Below are 19,881 nucleotides of genomic sequence, written 5' to 3'. Positions count from 1 at the left end.
GGGAACCCCAAGGAGTTCAGTAAGACGAACAAAGCCTGCATTTGGAGGCCTTCCAGGAGATGAATGGATAAGGCAGAGGTCAAATTGAGAAGGCTGGGGCGCCTGGGTGGCTCAGTGGGTTAAGCCGCTGCCTTCGGCTCAGGTCATGATCTCAGGGTCCTGGGATGGAGTCCCGCATCGGGCTCTCTGCTCAGCAGGGAGCCTGCTTCCCTTCCTCTCTCTCTCTGCCTGCCTCTCTGTCTACTTGTGATCTCTCTCTGTCAAATAAATAAATAAAATCTTTAAAAAAAAAATTTGAGAAGGCTGTGGGTCTGTTGAGTTTGAATTGTATCTGGAAGGTGGTAGAGAGTCCCTGAAGAATTATAAGCAGGGGAGTGACATAAGGAATTATGCATAAAATTGAATAAAAGTGCATAAAAGTGAATCCAGGGGCTCAGGGACTCTTGGACTAGTATAGATTTGTTGTGGGTAAGGAGGGGCAAAGCTTCTGACTGAATTCAGTTGGGAGACTCTTGAGGTAGTCCAGGAAGAAGGAGTTCCCGATGCAAGAATACAGAGAAATGTCTGGCTGCCTGTCCTTAAATTTACCTAGAGAGCTTCTTTTAAAAGGCGCTGCCTGGGTCCTCCCTAGACTGAGAAAATCCAGATGCCTGGGAGTGGATGGTGGGTGGTGGTTTCAGGAAGCTTCCTCTCCCCACATGATGCCTACTGCATCCAGGGCTGGGAGCCACTGAGATCAAGATTTTGAAGCCATGGTTCGCTTCTCCAGTGGGCTGCCCTGTGAAGCCCACCTGCCAAGGACAGATGGGCCATTGGTGCCCAGCTGCACGACAGTCCTGTAAATTGGCCACCTCAGCGGAGGCTGGAGAATCCGTAAGAATCTTCTTCCCATCGGAGGGATTCTGTGTGATCAGGGGAGAGAAATGAGTTTTGTTGGATCAGAAAATACCACCCACCTTCACACAGCAAAGGTATTTCTCTATGATTGTAAAAGCATCAACATTTCTGTGGATATTTGGCCACAGGTCTGTCATATTTGGAAGAATCCAAGGAATCTGAGATTTTCTTGCATTCCTCCAATTCCTTAGACTTTATTTAAGCAACACAGTCCATGTAGCTGTGGCATTTGCCTTGAGTCCTGATTTGGGTAGCATGTCGTCCTGGAAGACAGAGCCTGACGGTTCCCACTGTGAAGACGGCACAGAGACATGGAAGTAATCCCATCCCACTTGGACCCAGTTACTGCTGCTCAGCCGGTTGAGATCAGCAGGTTCAGCAGAATGATGACGGCATTGGGGGATTTCTGTTTAACTCACCGTTGAGGGGTAAGAGGAAGATAGGGTCATCCCATCATGCCAGGAAATGTGCAAATATGGGCTGATGGTTCCCAGCCTTACACAAAAGGGTCTTCTGGACCTCATTCATCTTACACAACTAACCACTAAAGCTGGTTCCAATAAATATTTCCTGTTTCCTCCTTAACACATTTGTCTGTTGTTTGCTCAGAGAAAACCCAGGCATTAAAGTGACATTATTTCCATTGTACTTTTAGTTTCTGATGGTGTTTTTGCCTGGTGGAGAATGTTTTTTTAAAAATCATTCTCATAGTTGCATATCCTAAAAGAAAAGTCATACCTTTAAAGCCAGTTAGGGGCCTCCAAAAACTGGTGTGGGGGATTCAGTGACTGAAGTCATGCAATGTGTCCATAGTTTTGATATTTTATTTATTTTTTTTTTTTAAAGATTTTATTTATTTATTTGACAGAGAGAGATCACAAGCAGGCAGAGAGGCAGGCAGAGAGAGAGGAGGAAGCAGGCTCCCTGCTGAGCAGAGAGCCCGATGCGGGGCTCGATCCCAGGACCCCGAGATCATGACCTGAGCCAAAGGCAGCGGCTTAACCCACTGAGCCACCCGGGCGCCCCCATAGTTTTGATATTTTAAAGGCACTTGTTATTATACATTTTTTTTAAGTGGAGAACCTGTCTTGCTCATTTCTTCTTTTTTTTTTTTAGAGTTGGGGAGGGGTAGAGAGAGGATCTTAAGCAGTCTCCCTGCCCAGTGCAGAGCCCGTCAGGCTCTATCTCACAACTCTGAGATCATGACCAGAGCTGAAATCCAGAGTTGGATGCTTAATCGAAGGAGTCACCCAGGAGCCCCTGTCTTGCTAATTTCTATGAGTCTTAGTTCTTTCTCTACTCTGGCATTTGAATGTAAAAAAAAAAAAAAAAAACCCTCATTTTAAGAAGTTATTTCTCTGCTTATTTCCTTATCTCTGTATTTTGGGGATATTAGTAATCCACGTTTTAGGATCAGTGTGAAAAGTAAATGAGTTGATATGGCTTAAGTGCTTAGACAGGTCCTTGCACATAATAAGCACACAATAAAAACCAGCCATTGATAGAACCATCAGGAAGCATCTGGGAGGTCTGCCTAGGGGAGGCAACATTTGGGATGGACCTTGAAGGATGAGTAAAATTTGACACTGAGAAGATGGGAGATTATTTCATGCCACGAAATCACGGTGGTATAGCGGGAGATGAGCATTGAGTTTGCTTTGGTTTGGAGGTAGCGTGAGAACAGGTAACTGGAAAAATTAGGTTGCGTGCCACATGGAGAGCTCAGAAAAAACACACAGAGGTGTTTAGACTCGATTTTCTAAGCAGTGGGACTCTAGTGAAGTTTGTGAGGGAAAGACAAGATCAAGGCTTTACATTTGGACCTTTGATGAGCCAGGTCTGGTGGATGGTTTTCCTGAGAGAGGAGAGCATTTAGTTGGGAGACAGGAAGGAACGTAATGGCTTGGATTGGGGCAGGGGCTAAAACTGGAAGGGGTGTTCTGTACCCGACTTGGATATAGATATGGGTTTATTTCGTGTTAAATAAAATGAAAATACTGATTTGTTAAAAATCAGTACTTAGATTGGATTGTTACTACCATTTTCTCTTGGTCATTGGAAAAGGGGTAGGAGTGAAGTCAATAATTGTTCCATTTGTTAAAAAATCAGTGACAACTTATAGTTTTCCAGTGTTGTCATTCTGATTTCTACAGAAACAGTGTGTTGTGTTCATTTGGTCTGCAGCCCAAGTTTTCACGAGTATGATTTCTTAAATGTCAACCAGATACTGACTTGCCTCTTTCCCATGGTTTCACATCTAAAAGACACATTTTCAACCGTTTAAGGGTAAGGAAAACGAGGGTAAAATTTCTGGATCTCGGTAGTTCTTAAAAATACTGCTTTTTAGCCCTTGTAAGCCTTTAATTAGATTATCTGCTGAAGATGCAAACCTTTGCCTGTTCACATCATTTATTTCTATCCAAATGGCCCTGAGCAGAGTGGCTGTTTGGACACAGCTCTTTAAATGAATTTGTGGTCATTTGGGAGCTTTTCATTTCCTTAGTGTTGGAAAGTGAGTTAAAGAATGACAACTGAGCAATAGGCATTTATGGGCTCCTGTACTTGCTAGGGGCCTTAAGTGAGCAATATATATGAAAGCACTTGGTAATTTGTAAAGTACTATACAAATAAATGTACAGATTTTTTAGAAAAATACCTTGCATCTTACATGCCTCCTGGCAGGAAGCCATTTTAATCAGAAAATCGGGAACATGCTCTAAAAAGGTGGTAGTATTGGCTGGTGAAGTGTGTCTAATTAAGGCTTTTTGTGCCTGTGCTGATCCGATGTCATGTCTGAATATAGTCAAAAACAAGTGGATATTGAGAATTTCACGTTACCACTTACTGAGTAAAATATTAAGAAAGCAAGCTCATTTACTTTTGAACAATCTATTGTTCAGAGTCCAACAATCTGTTCCATGGAAATAACCTCTAAATGGTCAGGAAGAGTGAGTTACTTAAAAAAAATTTTTTTTTAAACAAACACTTAGCCTTTTTTTCTTTCCATATCTATTTTTGAGCAGGGGCCACAGACATAGAGAAAAGTTTTCTCGTTCTTTGAAATAAAACGTTGAGCTTTTATATGCTTTTACAGCAATACAGTTTCCTAGAAAATGTTTATGATTTTACGTAAAGCTGTTTTAATTCCTTTCTGAGACAAGGTGTGCATATAAATACATAAAAAAACTTAAGTACAGGTAATTGACACCGGACGATTCTATATATTCTTTTATTCTGCGCAAACATTGAGGTTCTTCTACATGTCTGTCACTTTCCCTCCAACCCCAAATTCACTCCCGAATCTCGAGTTTAAAAATGCTGCTTCATCGCCACACTAGAAAGATTCGTGAAAATAAACTTAGCCTTGCCATTTATTTCCACTCTCGTGCCTGCGCTGTTCTTAGTCTTGAGTATTCACTAACTCATCAGAAGACAGCAAGTTGTTTTTCTCTTTGGATGTTCTAGAAAGACAACCCTACTTGCTTTCATGAATTTGAGTTTTTTTTTTTTTTTTTAAAGATTTTTTATTTATTTATTTGACAGAGAGAGAGATCACAAGCAGGCAGAGAGGCAAGCAGAGAAAAAGGAGGAAGCAGGCTCTCTGCTGAGCAGAGAGCCCGATGCAGGGCTCGATCCCAGGACCCTGAGATCATGACCTGAGCCGAAGGCAGCGGCCAACCCGCTGAGCCACCCAGGCGCCCCTATTTGAATGTTCTTAATGACCTTTTAAAGGCCAAGGAACTCATGAAATAATAGGGGAAAAAAATGCTTTGAAACCATAGTTACTAGACAAAAGTGAGCTATGGGTGGTTCTCCTAATACAGATTATCTGCCTCCATCTGGCTCAGAGGAGAGATCTCTTAACAAAGATTTGAATCTGGAATAAATTAAGCAATGTTAAGACACTTATAAATGAATGAATCACCTTATATACCTAAGTACTCCAATGGCCTGTGGAAGGTGGGAAGAATAGTTGAAAGAATATTCTTTGTGCCAGCAGAGAGAAGCTAATGAAATGTGCCCCAGATCTCCTCTGTGAGTCAGTTTTAACGGGATTGTAAATCTGTGCTTGAGTGAGTTTGAACACAGTGTGTCAGTGCTCTTGGCCTTGCTGTTTATCAATATTATCTACAAGATGTTAACCACAGGGAAGTAGGGCTTTATTAGGCATTTCATCCTACCAGGATCGTGGAATTTATTGACTTAATGCCCTCTGGGTCACCTGACAGCCGGGGTCTCTTACTGGTGGGGGCACTGAAGAGCACATTGCCACACGGCACCCGGGCCTTTTCTGCTCATCCCGTTGGGGGACAGAAGGTCTCTCCCTTTGGTCAGGTTAGTTCTCTTCCAGGGTGTCACCTGTCAATGATGTGAAAAGTAAACCAGGTTAGACCATCTAGGCTTAAGATTACTTAATCCCTCTTCAACCTGCTTTATATGCCCTATTTTCATGATCATTTGTAACCTGAACACAGAAGAAGCACAGTCACCTACTGCGAGGACCCCGTTCTTATTTTTCAAGGAGATAGATAAAAATGCATTTTTGAACTCTGAAAAGGTGTACCATATTTTAAACCATTTTGAGTTATGTCGACTTCATGTAGGTATATGTGTATTTATTTATTTTGCTTATCCATTGTCAAAAGACGTATTTTGCTTGTCTAACCAAATCAGAGTTTGTTAAAGAAGCAAGCATGCTGAGGTGCCCACGACTGACCCGTCTGTCTGTCTTTGGCTCTGTTACAGAGATTGAAGCCAAGGAAGCTTGTGATTGGCTACGGGCAACTGGTTTCCCCCAGTACGCGCAGCTTTATGAAGGTGAGTGGGGAGTCCTGTTTTTGGTTTTTTGTTTTGTTTTTTTTTAAATCAGCATATTCATATCCTTGGTTCATGATACTACTGATCTATGATTTATTTTCAGACATATTATTACTCATTAAAATATTTCATTAAGCAAGCAATGTAGCAAGTCCTAAGACCCCCCCACCACTCAAAGCAAAAGCTAGAACCTTGATAATAATGTACCCATTAGATCCCTCTGCCACCCCCTACCCAAAGCAACTCATTCTGAAACTTCTGTAATTCCTTGTATTTTCTTGCTTTGCTTTTATATAGTTTTATGACATTTTTGTAATTATATATTTTTATAAAGTTGCTTTTGCCCTTATAAAAAGGGTATTATGCTCTGTGTAATCTTGTAGGACTTCGTTTTCTTCACTTCGTCTGATGCTTACGTTAAGATTCTTCTATACTTTGTGTCCCCCTGGATCACTTGCTTCGACTGCCGTGTAATAGCCCGTCGTGTGTAGACCACAGTTTATTCACATTCACACTCTGCTGGCTGGGCATTTTGGCTTTTTCTGTTTTGCTTTTACATTCTGGAGGCTTATAAACATGCTCATACGGTTTTATACTCTCGTGGTACATCAGTAATAATTTGTATTTGGAGGAGCTGAATTACTGGGTAACAGGGAACACGTATGTTCAGCTTTATAATGCAGATTTTTCAAAAGCGCCTGTACCGATTTTCACCCCTACCAGTGATAGATAAAGATCCTGTCTGTCCATGTGCTCTCAACACTTGATATTGTCAGGCTTTAATTTTTGCCAGTCAACATGGATATACTTTGACTTCCACTTCTCTCATCATGAATGGTAATGCTCATTTCTTCCTATCATCTGGCAGTCTATCTGTGTTCTTTTGTGAAATGTCTGTTGCCCGTTTTTCCTCATGACTCAGTTACACTTTTCGTAATGATTTCTAAGAGCTCTTTATTCTAAATAGTAAGCTTTTATGGGTCATGTGTTATGGATGTGGCCCCCTGAGTTGTAATTAGGCTTTTTACCTTGATTTAGATTGTCATTTGATGAATATTCTTTTTTCTGTGGCATTCAATTTTTTAACTAAGGAAAATGGACTGTTAAAAAAAAAAATGAAGATCGAGGCTGAACGTATACTCCTTCATTTTGTCATCAGTGCCCTGCGGGTCACTCAGATGCTGTAGCGGTGGGGGAAGAGCTCCTCAGGCTTGGCTCTTTCTGAAGCCCTAGCTGCCTGGTGTGGGTAGAGCATGCCGTGGGTGTGGCGAGATGAATAGGCTGTTCATTTGCATGGGCCTTTTATCATACTGTATGTGAAGTCATTGAAAAAGAATCATAGTTCTGAACCGGTGAACTCCATTTTTATGGGTAATTTTCAAGCAAAGTTTGGGTGAATAGTGAAGAGATTCTTAAACTGAGTAAGTTGAGTTCCAGAGCTGCTTCTACCTTGAGCTTTCTTTGTTTCCATAAGTTTACTGAGATGATGACCCGGGATGTCTCTCATTCACTCATTCATTCATCTACCCATCCCATCCATTCAGCTAACCAACAAGCCATTATTAATTCTACGGCAACAGGGATGCCTAACACTGTGGTAAACGCTACATATTTTATAAAAACAAAAACATAATTCCAACATCCAAGAAGGCCTATAAGGGACTGCCATAGTCTCAAAAAACAGTTTTGGTTAATTTACATTTTAAAAATATGTCTTTTTCATCACTTAAGAAGAAAGGGGATACTAGGAGATAGCACCATGTGATGAAATTTCTAAAAGATTGAGTTGAAATGATGTCACTTAAATATTTTCACCAAAGATGTTCAGCTCTTCTCACAATAGTTTTTTAAAATCACGTCTTTTTTTTTTTTTTTTTTTTTTAAGATTTTTATTTATTTATTTGACAGAGATCACAGGCAGGCAGAGAGGCAGGCAGAGAGAGAGGAGGAAGCAGGCTCCCTGCTGAGCAGAGAGCCCGATGCGGGACTCGATCCCAGGACTCCGAGATCATGACCTGAGCCAAAGGCAGCGGCTTAACCCACTGAGCCACCCAGGCGCCCTAAAATCACGTCTTTTATCCTTCTCTTCTCCTAGGATAATGACAATCAAACTACTTCCTGTAACAGTGATATTGGGCTCTCAGGGAAGCTAGTGGTCATTGCCAACGTTCTTTAACACATGAGCAAAAAGCCCATGCTAAGAATGGGTATAGTTTGTGAGCTTGAAAGTGCCAAACATGATCAGCAGGTTGCCTGGAGGAGGGATATGGAGTGGGTGGGTGGGTACTCCCCAGAAGCAGATCAGGCAGAGAGAGACAGACCATAGAGATCATTTTTATTTTCCTTGCTCACTCAGCTTAATTAATTCATTATCTAATTTACCATATCTGGTCTTCACCTCATGGTAGCCCAGACTGAATGTGTGATACTTTCCCATGAAGTTGAATTCAGAATTATTTTATTGCTAGACTGTGTAAAAGATCTTACTGTTCCTACATTATAGAGAATATTTCCAATTCCTTTTCTTTTTCTTGTTTCTCCCTCTCTCTTTTTTTTTAAGGGGCTTGGTTAACCTGCATGTTTATTACGGTGGAGCTGCTTATCTTCCCTTTAGAGAGGATTCCTGACCTATTAACATTCACAGTATCTCTGTCTTTCAGAAGGGCTTGGCTCTGGGGAGGGCTGGGGAGGGACCACCATCCTATCAAATTCAATTCACAGCTCCACTGGAGATGGGGAAGGATAATTGCATTTGCAGTGGCAGTAAGGTGGCTGTCCTTTTGTTCCTTTTGTTCTCCTGTTTAGAAATTAAATTTCCTTCAATTATGTTCATTTTTGGTGTTGATTTGCTGCCAAGCAGCACTTTCTTATGAGTCTGTGTTTGCTAAGACTCCTTTCCAGTCTCTGTCTTACTTCTTAGTGAATCCTAAAATTCAGACTGCATTTTCACAGGATGTGTTTGGGGTCTCTTTACATTTACAAATCTTTTGAAGCATAAGCCTATTTTGGGGATATACTGTATATTGTTCTGGGCGATGATTTCTGCTCTCCTGCCCCTGTCTGTAGGGTGAGTATAACACACTACACACCAACCCACACATTCCTTGTCTTCCTGTTTTGCTTTATTTTGGTCTTTGGCAATTTATACTTCCTGCCCTTAAACTCAAGCTGGAAGATGAAATCCTAACCTGAAGAACTCTGAGAACTTCTATATATCAATAAATCGTATCTTTTAAAAGCTGGTCCTTTCAGAACAGTCTAGGCAAATAAAAGCAATTGAATTACTTCATTTCTCTCTTACATTTAGTTCCTACCTTCCCTAGATTTTGTTTGTTTTTTAAACAGAATCTGAAAGTTAATTTGGGATCAGAAAGGAATCTAAAGGACAGTTCTGGGTACACGAAGTTAGAATTATTAAAATAACACGGTCCTGGTCTCCTGTCGTGAGCTTTTCGTTTACATTTATAGATCAGATGTTACCCTCTGGGAGTATTAACATATATTCTTTAGTGTCAGCTCTATTATTTAGTACTTAAAAGTTCTCAATGTCTGCTCAAAGTGAAATAAAATGTTACGACCTTCAAACAGTTTCACAGTCTGCCATATTCACTAATAGCTGACATTCACTATAACCTTACAGAGTTGGTCCATAAAATAATGAAGAGATAAATTCCTAAGTACCAAGTTTCACGTATTTCTTTGTTAAGCTTGGGCTACCTCATTGGTCTGCCTATGTTATTCAGGTAACAATAAAGAACTCTATATCTTCAGAAAAAGGAATTGGACTGTAACAGTAATGATGTTGTTTCCAACATTTAAAAAGACAAAGAAAAAAAAGGTGCTCTTAACCATTGTCTCTAGGAAGTAGATTGTAAAAAATAAGGAGCTCCATCATGAAAACGTCACAGTCAACCCAGGAACTAGAACATGACTGATGACTTGTATCTCCTGGGAGCCTGAGAGCCCAGTCTATCCCTGTACAAAGCATTATTAGCCATTTCAGAGGCCATGGGGTTGGTTTTTTTGTTTTTCTGTTTTGTTTTTGTCTTTGTTTTTGTTTGGTTATGCTAATCCCTGTTTCTTGCTGTGCTGATTTATTGCCCCCATTCCTGACCTACAGAGGTGCACCAAAGAACTCTTACTCATCATATTATGTAAGCGTTCTATGGGAAAGACCAATTATATCCTAATAGCTGGAACTCCTTAGAGGGTAACTTGTTTTTATCTAGTGGCAATTTCAGAGCAGTTGTAAATTTCCATAGTGGTGCCACGGGTCGCCCTCCCCTCTTCTTGAATGTATTTATCAACAAGGGATAAAAAGGGAATTCTTCTATTGAGTTGACTTTTCCCCCTTTTTCCTTTTCGGTTCTGATATAACTTCTAGTATTCTAGACTATTGAACTCTCCTACAGCTTAAGGGATTTGGGATCCCATTGTTCTCCAGCAGCTTTGTAGCTAGCCCTTTGTTTTAGGGGGGAGTTATATAAACTCCTGAAAAGCCATATGGAAGTGCTAATATTTGTTTAAAAATAGTATATCCTGAATTCTCTTTAGCTTTTGATGTCATGCAAATGGTTAGATTCCATTTCCTACCACTTGCCATTGTTCTGTAGACCTTTCCTTGGCTCTGTTTTCCGTGACCTCTTTCCCCTGATCAAATGTGAGCAGACACACATGGAAAGACAACAGAACAACCACCACCACCCCATTTAAAGGAAGCATCCTTCTGGTGTTGATTCTGGCTGAAACTATAATTTACAGCAGGGATCTGTTGCCTGCTGATTTGTTCCAAGGTGGAACAGTGTTTTGAACCACTTCTCTGACAAGGAGGGATATTTGAGTCTACAGACCACTTTACATCTAAGCTCAGTGAGGACCGCTGTTGGAATTGTCCTAAGTTGCTTTATTTTCCCATAGCGCTTGATAGGAAGTAAGGTGCCCTACACACAGTAGGTGTTTAAGAAATTACTTTTTTTTTCCCTCTGCTAAACTGGGATAGATTGGCAAGAATTTAGGTGTTCAATAAATACATGTTTTTATTTTTCTTATAGATCTTCTGTTCCCCATTGATATTTCCTTGGTCAAGAGAGAGCATGATTTTTTGGACAAAGACGCCATTGAGGCTTTATGCAGGTAAATGGAAATGTTTTGAGTGGTTTCTTTTTGTTTTTTTTTTAGAATGAGATTGTCATCAAAATGTTTTTTGCTCCTGTTGGTTCTACTAATTAAGCAGGTGTTTGGTTAGTGAATGGTTATGGTAATTTACTTCATTGTAAGTCATAGGCCTTTTAATTAAAATAAGTAACACCTTGTTATTTCATATTGCCATTAAATGACACTGCCCTAGGAGGCTCTCAGACCATTCCATATTCGATACCATATGACTGCTGAAACAGAGACTGTTCAGATGGTCTAGAAACTTAGAACAGGGTAATTGAGTGTACAAGCCCAGCCAGATACTCCAACAGGGTCATAGTGGCTGTTAGATTGAATTAAAATAACACACTGAGAGGAGTATGTGAGGGGTGGGGGATTTATGGCATGCTAGAGTCAGGAGAACCATTGTCTGAATTCCAGAGAAGCTTCTGTGAACCTCTTCAGCTTCCCCAAGTACCAAAAAGTAACAATAGGATTAAAGAAGGTTGTAGACGAACCCACCACAAGCCTTTAAGCTATAATGGATGGGCAGTAACTGAGCATTGATATGAGCCTTACCTAAACCTGTCAGAAATCCTCATTCGTTGTGCTGGTGGATGTTTGGGCTGAGGGGCAGCCGGGGGGTTTCGGTGAAGTGGAAGTGATAAGACATGTAGCAGATGATGACAAGACACTAATGATTTCTCCAACTCTTCGTGACATGTTACTCATCTTCGAGTTATTCATCCTTCGTCATTTTCCTCAAAGCCCTCAAGCTATAAAAGCTGAATTCTGGGGAAAAATTATACCCAGAAAAAATTTGCATATTGATTTTTTTGGTATAAAATTGAAATGAATTTTCTTTCATTCAGTACTTATTTTACCTTAGAAGGACATCCTTAAGGTAGAACGACACTCAGAATTTATTAACCCCTTGGTAGGCACAGAATGCAGTAGCTCAGGGAAAGTATAATTTTTTGCCTTTCTTCTGTAATGCACTGTTTTTTTAATCCACTACCTTAAACCATGATTGTAGGGAGAAACAGGGAAGATCTTCAGGATGGTGTATGAAAGAGACTAGTTCTCGTGGTTGAAGAAAAAAGAGTGCCACATTAACCACAGAAACACTGTCACTTTTCAAATCCAGTGAAACAGCTGCTTAGAAATGTCCAGGGTATGTACACATTTTCTGAAGGCAGCCTAATCCCAAGTCCCTCACTGTAGTGTGTAATACCAAAGCTATGTTACCAGGAACAAGAGAATGTCACTAATGCAGTTTGGGAGGGAAGAAGTCAACATCTGGAGTATAAACTACTCCAGACATTTGTTAAATGTTTCAATGCTTAGCTGTGGGATAGAATTCATTTATTTTTTCAATTCATCATTGGTGATAACGCATATAAATGAGGTCACTCATAACATGGATCCTAGGAAATATTTACGCATTGAGTCAGATCACCCATTTCACACATTTTCTGCCACTCAGTGAGTGGGCCTTCTGAACAGCAGCAACAGCTTAGGAATTTCTGGGTCATAAAAATATCACTACAACACTGCAGCCCAAAGGGGTCATGATTAGATTCTTGAATACTTTTTTTTTTTTTTAAACATCAGTTTGAAATTGTATCACTCTCCTCTGAAGAGAAGGTCATCCTCTGCCCTTTGTGATTTTCACTGAGAAGCTACCTCCCTTTAAAGGGAATAAATCTGTGTTTCAGGATCTTTTGTGAAAAGAAAAGACTAGGAACAGCTAGACCTTCATCTGTATTTGGACTCTGCAGTTTATGCTGGGTTGGGTTTCTGTTTTCTCAGATGCAGAGAATGATGTCTCAGAGGTTTAGTGTAATAAGGTAATGGGTGTTAAAGCCTTTGAAAATTATTAGGCCCAAAACGGAGGCCCAGATTTGAGTATGTTGAGAAAGTCCTGAGGTTGGGTTTTCTCTTCAAAAAGGAAATCCTTCAGAATTCATACTAACAGTCATCAACTTGTTTGTAATGGAAACCCCAAGTGCTCTTGTCCATGTTCACACAGACTTCTCAAGGCAAATGATTGTCCTTTTGAGAGACCGAAACAAATGTTCTAAAGAAAACGATGAGGCATCTTCTTTTGAAATTCCCTGCTCGTTCCTAGTTGTCAGCACAGTGGTGGGGCGTACCTGTTTGACTGTTGATGGGATACTCATCTCATGAGCCACATAGTATAGTCTCTCAGCCTGTGGAATTCGAGGACCAATAAATCATGAAGCTGTGGTGTGGTTTGACAGTTTTGTGATTTGTCATGTTCTCTTCAGATTGACAGACTTCTTGTAGGCTTCCATCTTTTGCCCTGTTGAAATATTTTGAGAAGTTCATTTTAAATATATACGGTAAAATTGTTACAGAAACTCAGATGCAAAGTTTTACTTCATGAAATGTTATTAATCATTAATTTTAACATATTTACCTTAAACAAAGCCTGCTAAAGTTTGTTTTATTTTTTTTTTTTAAAGATTTTTATTTATTTGACAGAGATCACAAGTAGGCAGAGAGGCAAGCAGAGAGAGAGAGAGAGAGGAGGAAGCAGGCTCCCCACTGAGCAGAGAGCCCAATGCGGGGCTCGATCCCAGGACCCTGGGATCACGACCTGAGCTGAAGGCAGAGGCTTTAACCCACTGAGCCACCCATGCGCCCTAAAGTTTGTTTTAAATAAAATAATTATTGGAGCACTGGGTGGCTCAGTAGGTTAAGCATCTGCCTTCAGCTCAGATCATGATCCCGGGATCCTGGGATTGAGCCCCACCTTGGGCTCCCTGTTCAACCAGGAGTCTGCTTCTCCCTCTCCCTCTGCCCCTCTTCCTGCTCATACTCTCTCTCTTTCTCACTCAAATAAATAAAATCTTTTAAATAAATAAATAGATAAAATAGTTTTTATACGGTTTCTCTCTTCTGCCACCCTCCCACACACATGAATGTTACAACTGCTTCCATATACACTTCAGTGTTCTGCTTAAAAATTTATCATATTCTGTTTTTTTTTAAGATTTTATTTATTTATTTGACAGAGATCACAAGCAGGCAGAGAGGCAGGCAGAGAGAGAGGAAGGGAGGCAGGCAGAGAGAGAGGAAGGGAAGCAGGCTCCCCACTGAGCAGAGAGCCCGACGCGGGGCTCGATTCCAGAACCCTGGGATCATGACCCGAGCCAAGGGCATAGGCTTTAACCCTCTGAGCCACCCAGGCGCCCCCAAAATTTATTATATTCTTATATGGATAATAATTGCTGCTCTTTCAGCAGTCTACTTAGGGCAGAAGACACACACTTACTTTCTTTTTCTTTCTTTATTTTTTAAGATTTATTTATTTTAGAGAGCACATGAGCAGTTAGGGCAGAGGAAGAGGGAGAGAGACTCTCAAGCCGACTTGGCACTGAGTACAGAGCCCGACATCAGGCTCAATCTCATGACCCTGAGATCACAGCCTGAGCCAAAACCAAGAGTTTGACTGACGCTTAGCCAACTGTGCCACCAAGGCGCCCCCGACTTAATGTTTTCTTGAGAATTATGATAATACTATTTTAAATATATATATATTTTTTTAATTTGAGAGAGCACACAAGCCAGCGGTAGGGGCAAAGAAAGAGGGAGAAGCATACTCCCTGCTGAGCGGGAGCCCGACGTGGGGCTCAGTCCTAGGACCCCGAGATCATGACCTGAGCTGAAGGCAGGCACTCAACTGACTGAGCCACCCAGGCGTCCCTCATGATGATATTATCTTAATACAAAGTTTAGTAGTGACCAAAAGTTACAGCTATGAAACTTCTGAGTTTTGGGGATTTGGATTGCTCACCAAGTTTCTTGTACTTACCCTTGTAAGGGATTTTTGTATTTGTTTCTTTTGAGAGATTGGCTTTGTCCCAGTCTTGTTAGTTATGCTGTATAATCCAACCCCAGTGATAAGGCCAACATCATGAGGGGGTCACATCAATATTAATACTGGGGGAGTGGTTTGCTTGCCTTAAAGCATATACAGATAATGATGCAAACTACTGTTGGAACACCTCTTCTGAAATGGTCTTTGTCTCCGAGCACCTGGCTGGCTCAGTCAGGAAAGTTTGCAACTCTTGATCTTGGGGTCATGAGTTCAAGCCCCACGTTGGGTGTATAGATCACGGAGATGATCTTGTCTCTCTAGCTTCTGAAAAATCCATATCACTGTTTTCCTTTGGAGGTAACAACTGACTCCTCCTATCAACACACCAAAGAATTATGTAAATAAGGCGATAATCATACAGCGATAAGTACATATCCCAGCTATCGTCTTCAGTCTGCGCTTTGTTGTAAAACAGCCCTTGAATGCCTAACCAATGTCAAACAGCCTGCCACATACTGGATTTCAACTTTGTTACTATTTCTGTTCTATTTAAAAGGAAGTAAATTTTTAAAGCAATTGCGCTAATTCCAAGAAAGTGTCTTTTAAGAATTAGAACAGTTCTTATTTGTCAGGTCTTACTTGGAAAATTGTTCTTTTCTCTTTTCTCGCATGTCTGTTGTACTTGTCCCTGTTTTCATTTTGCATACGAGGCCCAAATACCCCGCCCGCTTTGCTTTTATCAGAGTGCCTGCAGCTTCCTGCGGCAAATCTCAGGAGCCTTTGATGGCCCACCTTGTACTCCCTCCCCCTTCAGAGCAGGGTACAAGTTGCCCAGCAGATAAGACTGACACATTCCTCTGGAGCTGGGCCTCTGTGAGGGCCCAGGGGGTTGGAAGCACCACGCCTTCCGGACAGATGGGGCGTCATCCTAGTTGCCACTCATTTGGGGAATCATACTTAGGGTATAAGCTGCTCTGTGTATTAGCATCAAATAGAGATTAACTTTGGGAAAAATGCAGGCTATACTGTTTTTGAATGTCAGAGCTGCCATGTTTTACTCTTGTGGCCTTGGACAAGATTCATGACCTCTCCAAACCCCCACGTCCTCACCTATAAAAGGAAGGAAAACAGTAGTATCTGTGCCATAGGGTTGTGAGGACCAAAATGAAATAACACGGCGCCTGAGCCCTCTTTCGTCTAGCTCTGTTTCGTTTCAGTGTGGTCCCTCTCCGAGTAGCTAAGGTTCTCCCCAGTGGGCATTCTTTGGAGGTCCTGGGAACAAATGAATCTTACAGAAGCCCCAAGAAATAGCTTCTAGGCTTCAAAATCAAAGTGCCATTAGTTTGGTGCTACCAACATAAAAAAGATAATGTTGTCCGTCATATAACTGGCCTCCAGGGTCTTTTTTGTTTGACTCAAATCTAGAATTTGTGAAGTGAGCCCCTCCCCCGCTGCCAGAGGCTTCCATGCCTAGTAAACCGGGTGATAAACACCACTCAACCATTAAAGCCCAAATGAAGGCAAGTAGGTATTTGATTACAGGTTTGATTAATGAAACCCAGACCTAAGACTAACTGTAACCATTCCGGATTCTTTAAATCTTGAAAACATTTGAGTACTCAAACACTGTGGGTCTAAGTCATTTAAGTAATGCATGCCCCTTTAGGGAGGGACCTTCTATCCACTCATTTCAAAGTTAGGGTTTTTTCTTAAGTTATTTGTTTTCTTTCCCTCCCCATCAACAGAGAGAATTTTTCTGAACACAGGCAACAGAGGCGTTCTGAGCTATCTTTGTTTATTCTGTAAACAGGCTACCACGTAATGTATGAAATCAAAGGCAGTCTTATCAGCAGGCAAAAATACTTTCTGTCCTTGTGCATCAAGTTGTTAGACAAGTTGCAAGAACAGAATCCCAAAGATAAAACCTAGAAACAGTCTCCTGGTCAGTTTGAATTTGTGTGAATTAAATGCTCTTATCCTATGAAAAAGGTAGAATTGCAATTATGGGGAACTGGGTAGCTGAGCATGGAAGACAACAGATAATGCTGAAGGTTTATTTGAGGAAGACCGAGTGCTGGTCATCTGGAAGCTGTTAGGGCTGTCATTCACACTTCTACAATACCATGTATTGCTGTGTATGGAAAGGCCTTCTCTTTTCAGCTATTTCATTATTTCCTGATGAGGATTTTTGTTTTGGGGTTTGTTTTCTGTTGTTGTTTCTTTTCTTTCTTTTTTTTTTTCTAGTATTTCATTTTCAACAAATGAAATTGTTTCCCTAATTATAAATTGACACTACTCCTTGGCAGGGGTAAAAAAGTATTCAAAGTAAAAATATCACTCTTGTTCCAAAAAAGAATCTGATTCAAGTGCTGATTCATGAACTCTGTTGTAACCCTTGAAGCTGCCGTATAAAAATTTTTTCAGTAATCATTTACACTATTGCTGTGATTGTCCCAAACATTATCCTGTCCCATATAGGAAGTTGTAAAAAGAATTGGGATATCAAAGAGGCACCAATTTCCTTACCGTGTAAGAACTCACTAAATTTTTGAACAGAGTGTCCAAGATTGTTATGTCTAAAAGTTGGCTTATTTTTCTATTTGAATTTTGCTTTGAGGTAGAATATGCCATTTATTTTTATTTACCAAAAACACTGTTTGGTTCCTTGTTGCTGTTCCTGTTTCTGTGAAAGGAGCCATCACTGGCTCTTACTTCTTGGCACTGTGTGGCGCTATCTAATGGCTCAACCAAGGGACTCTTGGAAGAATAAATTTCCCGTTGAGACTTGTTTGTTCTGTGAAGAATAAGAAGCCCCTGATAGTACCATAGCAAGATGTCCTTTTCCTATAAAATAGTAATACTCAATCTAAATGAAGAAGTTTAAGAAACATCAAGGTATTTTTAAGCTATTCACCTTGTAAAGAAGTTTCTAACTCTGTTCTGAGTTATAGAATAATTTTATAGAATAAAGAAATTCATTAAACATGTCACCTGTCTGGAAAAAAATATTTATCTACCACTCCTTGGCTTCCTATCTTTGCTAACATTCTTTCTTTGCCCTGTAGGCGTCTAAATACTTTAAACAAATGTGCAGTGATGAAGCTGGAAATTAGTCCACATCGGAAGAGAGTGAGTATATAAAATGTATAATAGGATGGGAGGAAAGCGGGCAGACCAAAAACTGGATTGTGTTTTGTAGGAGGTTTTGTCTCTCAAACTCTTATTACTTCGTTATTCCAAAAGTCTACTTTTTTAATGTACATAATCCAGTCAGGTTTACCCAAGATCAAGTAGCCTTATGTAACTGAAACCAGTCGTTGCAGCTAGCCAGTAAATTGAGGTTTCCCCACTGTTTTGTTTTGTTTTTAATGAGATAAAATTGACACATGATACTACTAGTTTCAGGTGTACAACATAGTGATTCGGTATTTATATATATTACAATGTGATCACCACAACAAGTCTAGTTAACATCCATTACCGCACAGTTAAAACATTTTATTGTTGTGGTGAGACTTTTTAAGGTCTTTCTTAGCAAATTTCAAATATACAGTACAGTATTATCAACTATAGTCACCATGCTGTACATCACATCCCCAAAACTTATTTATTTTGTAACTGAAAGTTTGTACCTTTTGACCCCTGCCTCTGGCAACCACCAGTCTGTTCTCTGTGTCTATGAGGGTTTTTTTTTTTTCCAACTGTTTTTGACAGGAACAAATCATCTATTATTTTGTGTTGTTAATTCAGTGCCTACTACAGATTAAAGGAAGGAAGCTTAGGAAATCCCAGTGAATCCTCCATTATGCCCTTCAGGACTTAAAGCTAAAGTTCTTCGGAAAAACTCTCTTTCTTCCCCCATGTAACAGTAACTGTGTTTCGGGGCTGCAGGGATGGAAGAGAAGGCTGGCTTGTGGGGTACTGAAGGATAATGGGAGCCTGGAGGGAGGAAAAGAGTTGGGGGAGACGGAGGGAAGGGCAGGAGATCCCACACATTCTAGGCAAATGGTGGTGCATAACTTCTGTGTATGAAATGTGAGGTCCTTTTATGAGCTTTTAAGAGAAGAGGTGGGTGTAGTCCTGGGAGTGAGTGTCACAAATTAGAGTAAACAGGAATCAGGTTGGTCAAAGAACTTATGTCTCTGACTGTTCAGAGCACAAATTTTAATTATCCTAGAGTCCCTCACTTGCAACAAGCTGCCTTCTTGGGGGAGTTAAACCTTTTAAACAAATGAACTGGAACCTCAGCACCCACTGAGCTGTGGAGAGGAGTCTGTCAGTCAGCGTGGGATGCTCTCTACTCATTGTCCTGTGAAACGTGGGTCATGTGACATTCTCCACACCGGTGGGAAAGACCTGCATCCTTCTGAATGGTGCCTTTTGATACCCTGCCTAGAGGGCTCAAATGCAATAGTCTGTCATGCAACATAACCCAGAGTCCCACTCATAAATCAGGCAGTGTCAGCAACGATGTTACTTCATGTTTTCAAATGTTCCATGCTGTCAGGACTGGGTATTTGTGAAGCCTTGTTAAATTGCCTGGAGCATGTCTGAGGTTGAAACTTCACAGGACACTTGTGGCGTTAGTTCCCCACTCCGTGTCTGGTCGGGGAGGGAACTAAAAAGACCAGGTAAGAAGCTGAAAAGTGTCAGACTGAAAAATTGTGGGGGCTTATCCCCTTGCTTGGTGTCTTCACTGATCTGTTAGGAGATGTTGTACACTCTAGGGTGGCTACATATTCTGGTTATCATTCTTCTTAAGGGTTTGAAAACTACCTTTTTTTAATTGCAAAAGAGACTATAAACACATGCTATCAACAGACCACAGAATTGGAGGCAGACCAGAGGGAGTCCCACCCGTTGCTGACTCCAGTTCCAAATATTTTGCATGCCTGGAATTTTCACAGATCTCAAGAGGTTTCCTCTGTGAGCCATTCAAGAACAGCCTATAGATCCAGCAGTTTCTACAAAATAACTCTTACTTAGCCTGAAACACCCGGGCAGGCTTTTTCCTGTTAAAGTCCTGAGGTACATCTTTGTAATGTAAAAAAATAATAAAATCATCATCCAATCGAATAATAACGTAATAAAATAAAGATACAAAGGGGGAATTGACACCAATGGCATATTATGAGCTGCGTCCTGGGCCTCCGGCCTGGGCACGCATCCTGCTCCCTGCTGTC

At 40.7% G+C, this 19,881-nt stretch overlaps 1 protein-coding gene across 4 annotated transcripts in view; it reads left to right on the top strand.

Annotated features, from left to right (window-relative positions):
* The window catches only part of DLC1 (DLC1 Rho GTPase activating protein), a 419,765-nt gene that overhangs the window by 383,733 nt on the left and 16,151 nt on the right, over window positions 1-19,881 (top strand). For all 4 annotated transcript variants that reach the window (XM_047715908.1, XM_047715919.1, XM_047715925.1 and 1 more), the window contains 3 exons: window positions 5,644-5,715; window positions 10,767-10,848; window positions 17,764-17,827. In XM_047715908.1, the coding sequence (XP_047571864.1) occupies window positions 5,644-5,715; window positions 10,767-10,848; window positions 17,764-17,827 (218 nt within the window). The remainder of the gene's footprint in view (window positions 1-5,643; window positions 5,716-10,766; window positions 10,849-17,763; window positions 17,828-19,881) is intronic.

Source organism: Lutra lutra, chromosome 2 (assembly GCF_902655055.1).
Source record: "Lutra lutra chromosome 2, mLutLut1.2, whole genome shotgun sequence".
Taxonomy (NCBI): domain Eukaryota; kingdom Metazoa; phylum Chordata; class Mammalia; order Carnivora; family Mustelidae; genus Lutra; species Lutra lutra.
This window is presented reverse-complemented; position numbering and strand designations above follow the sequence as displayed.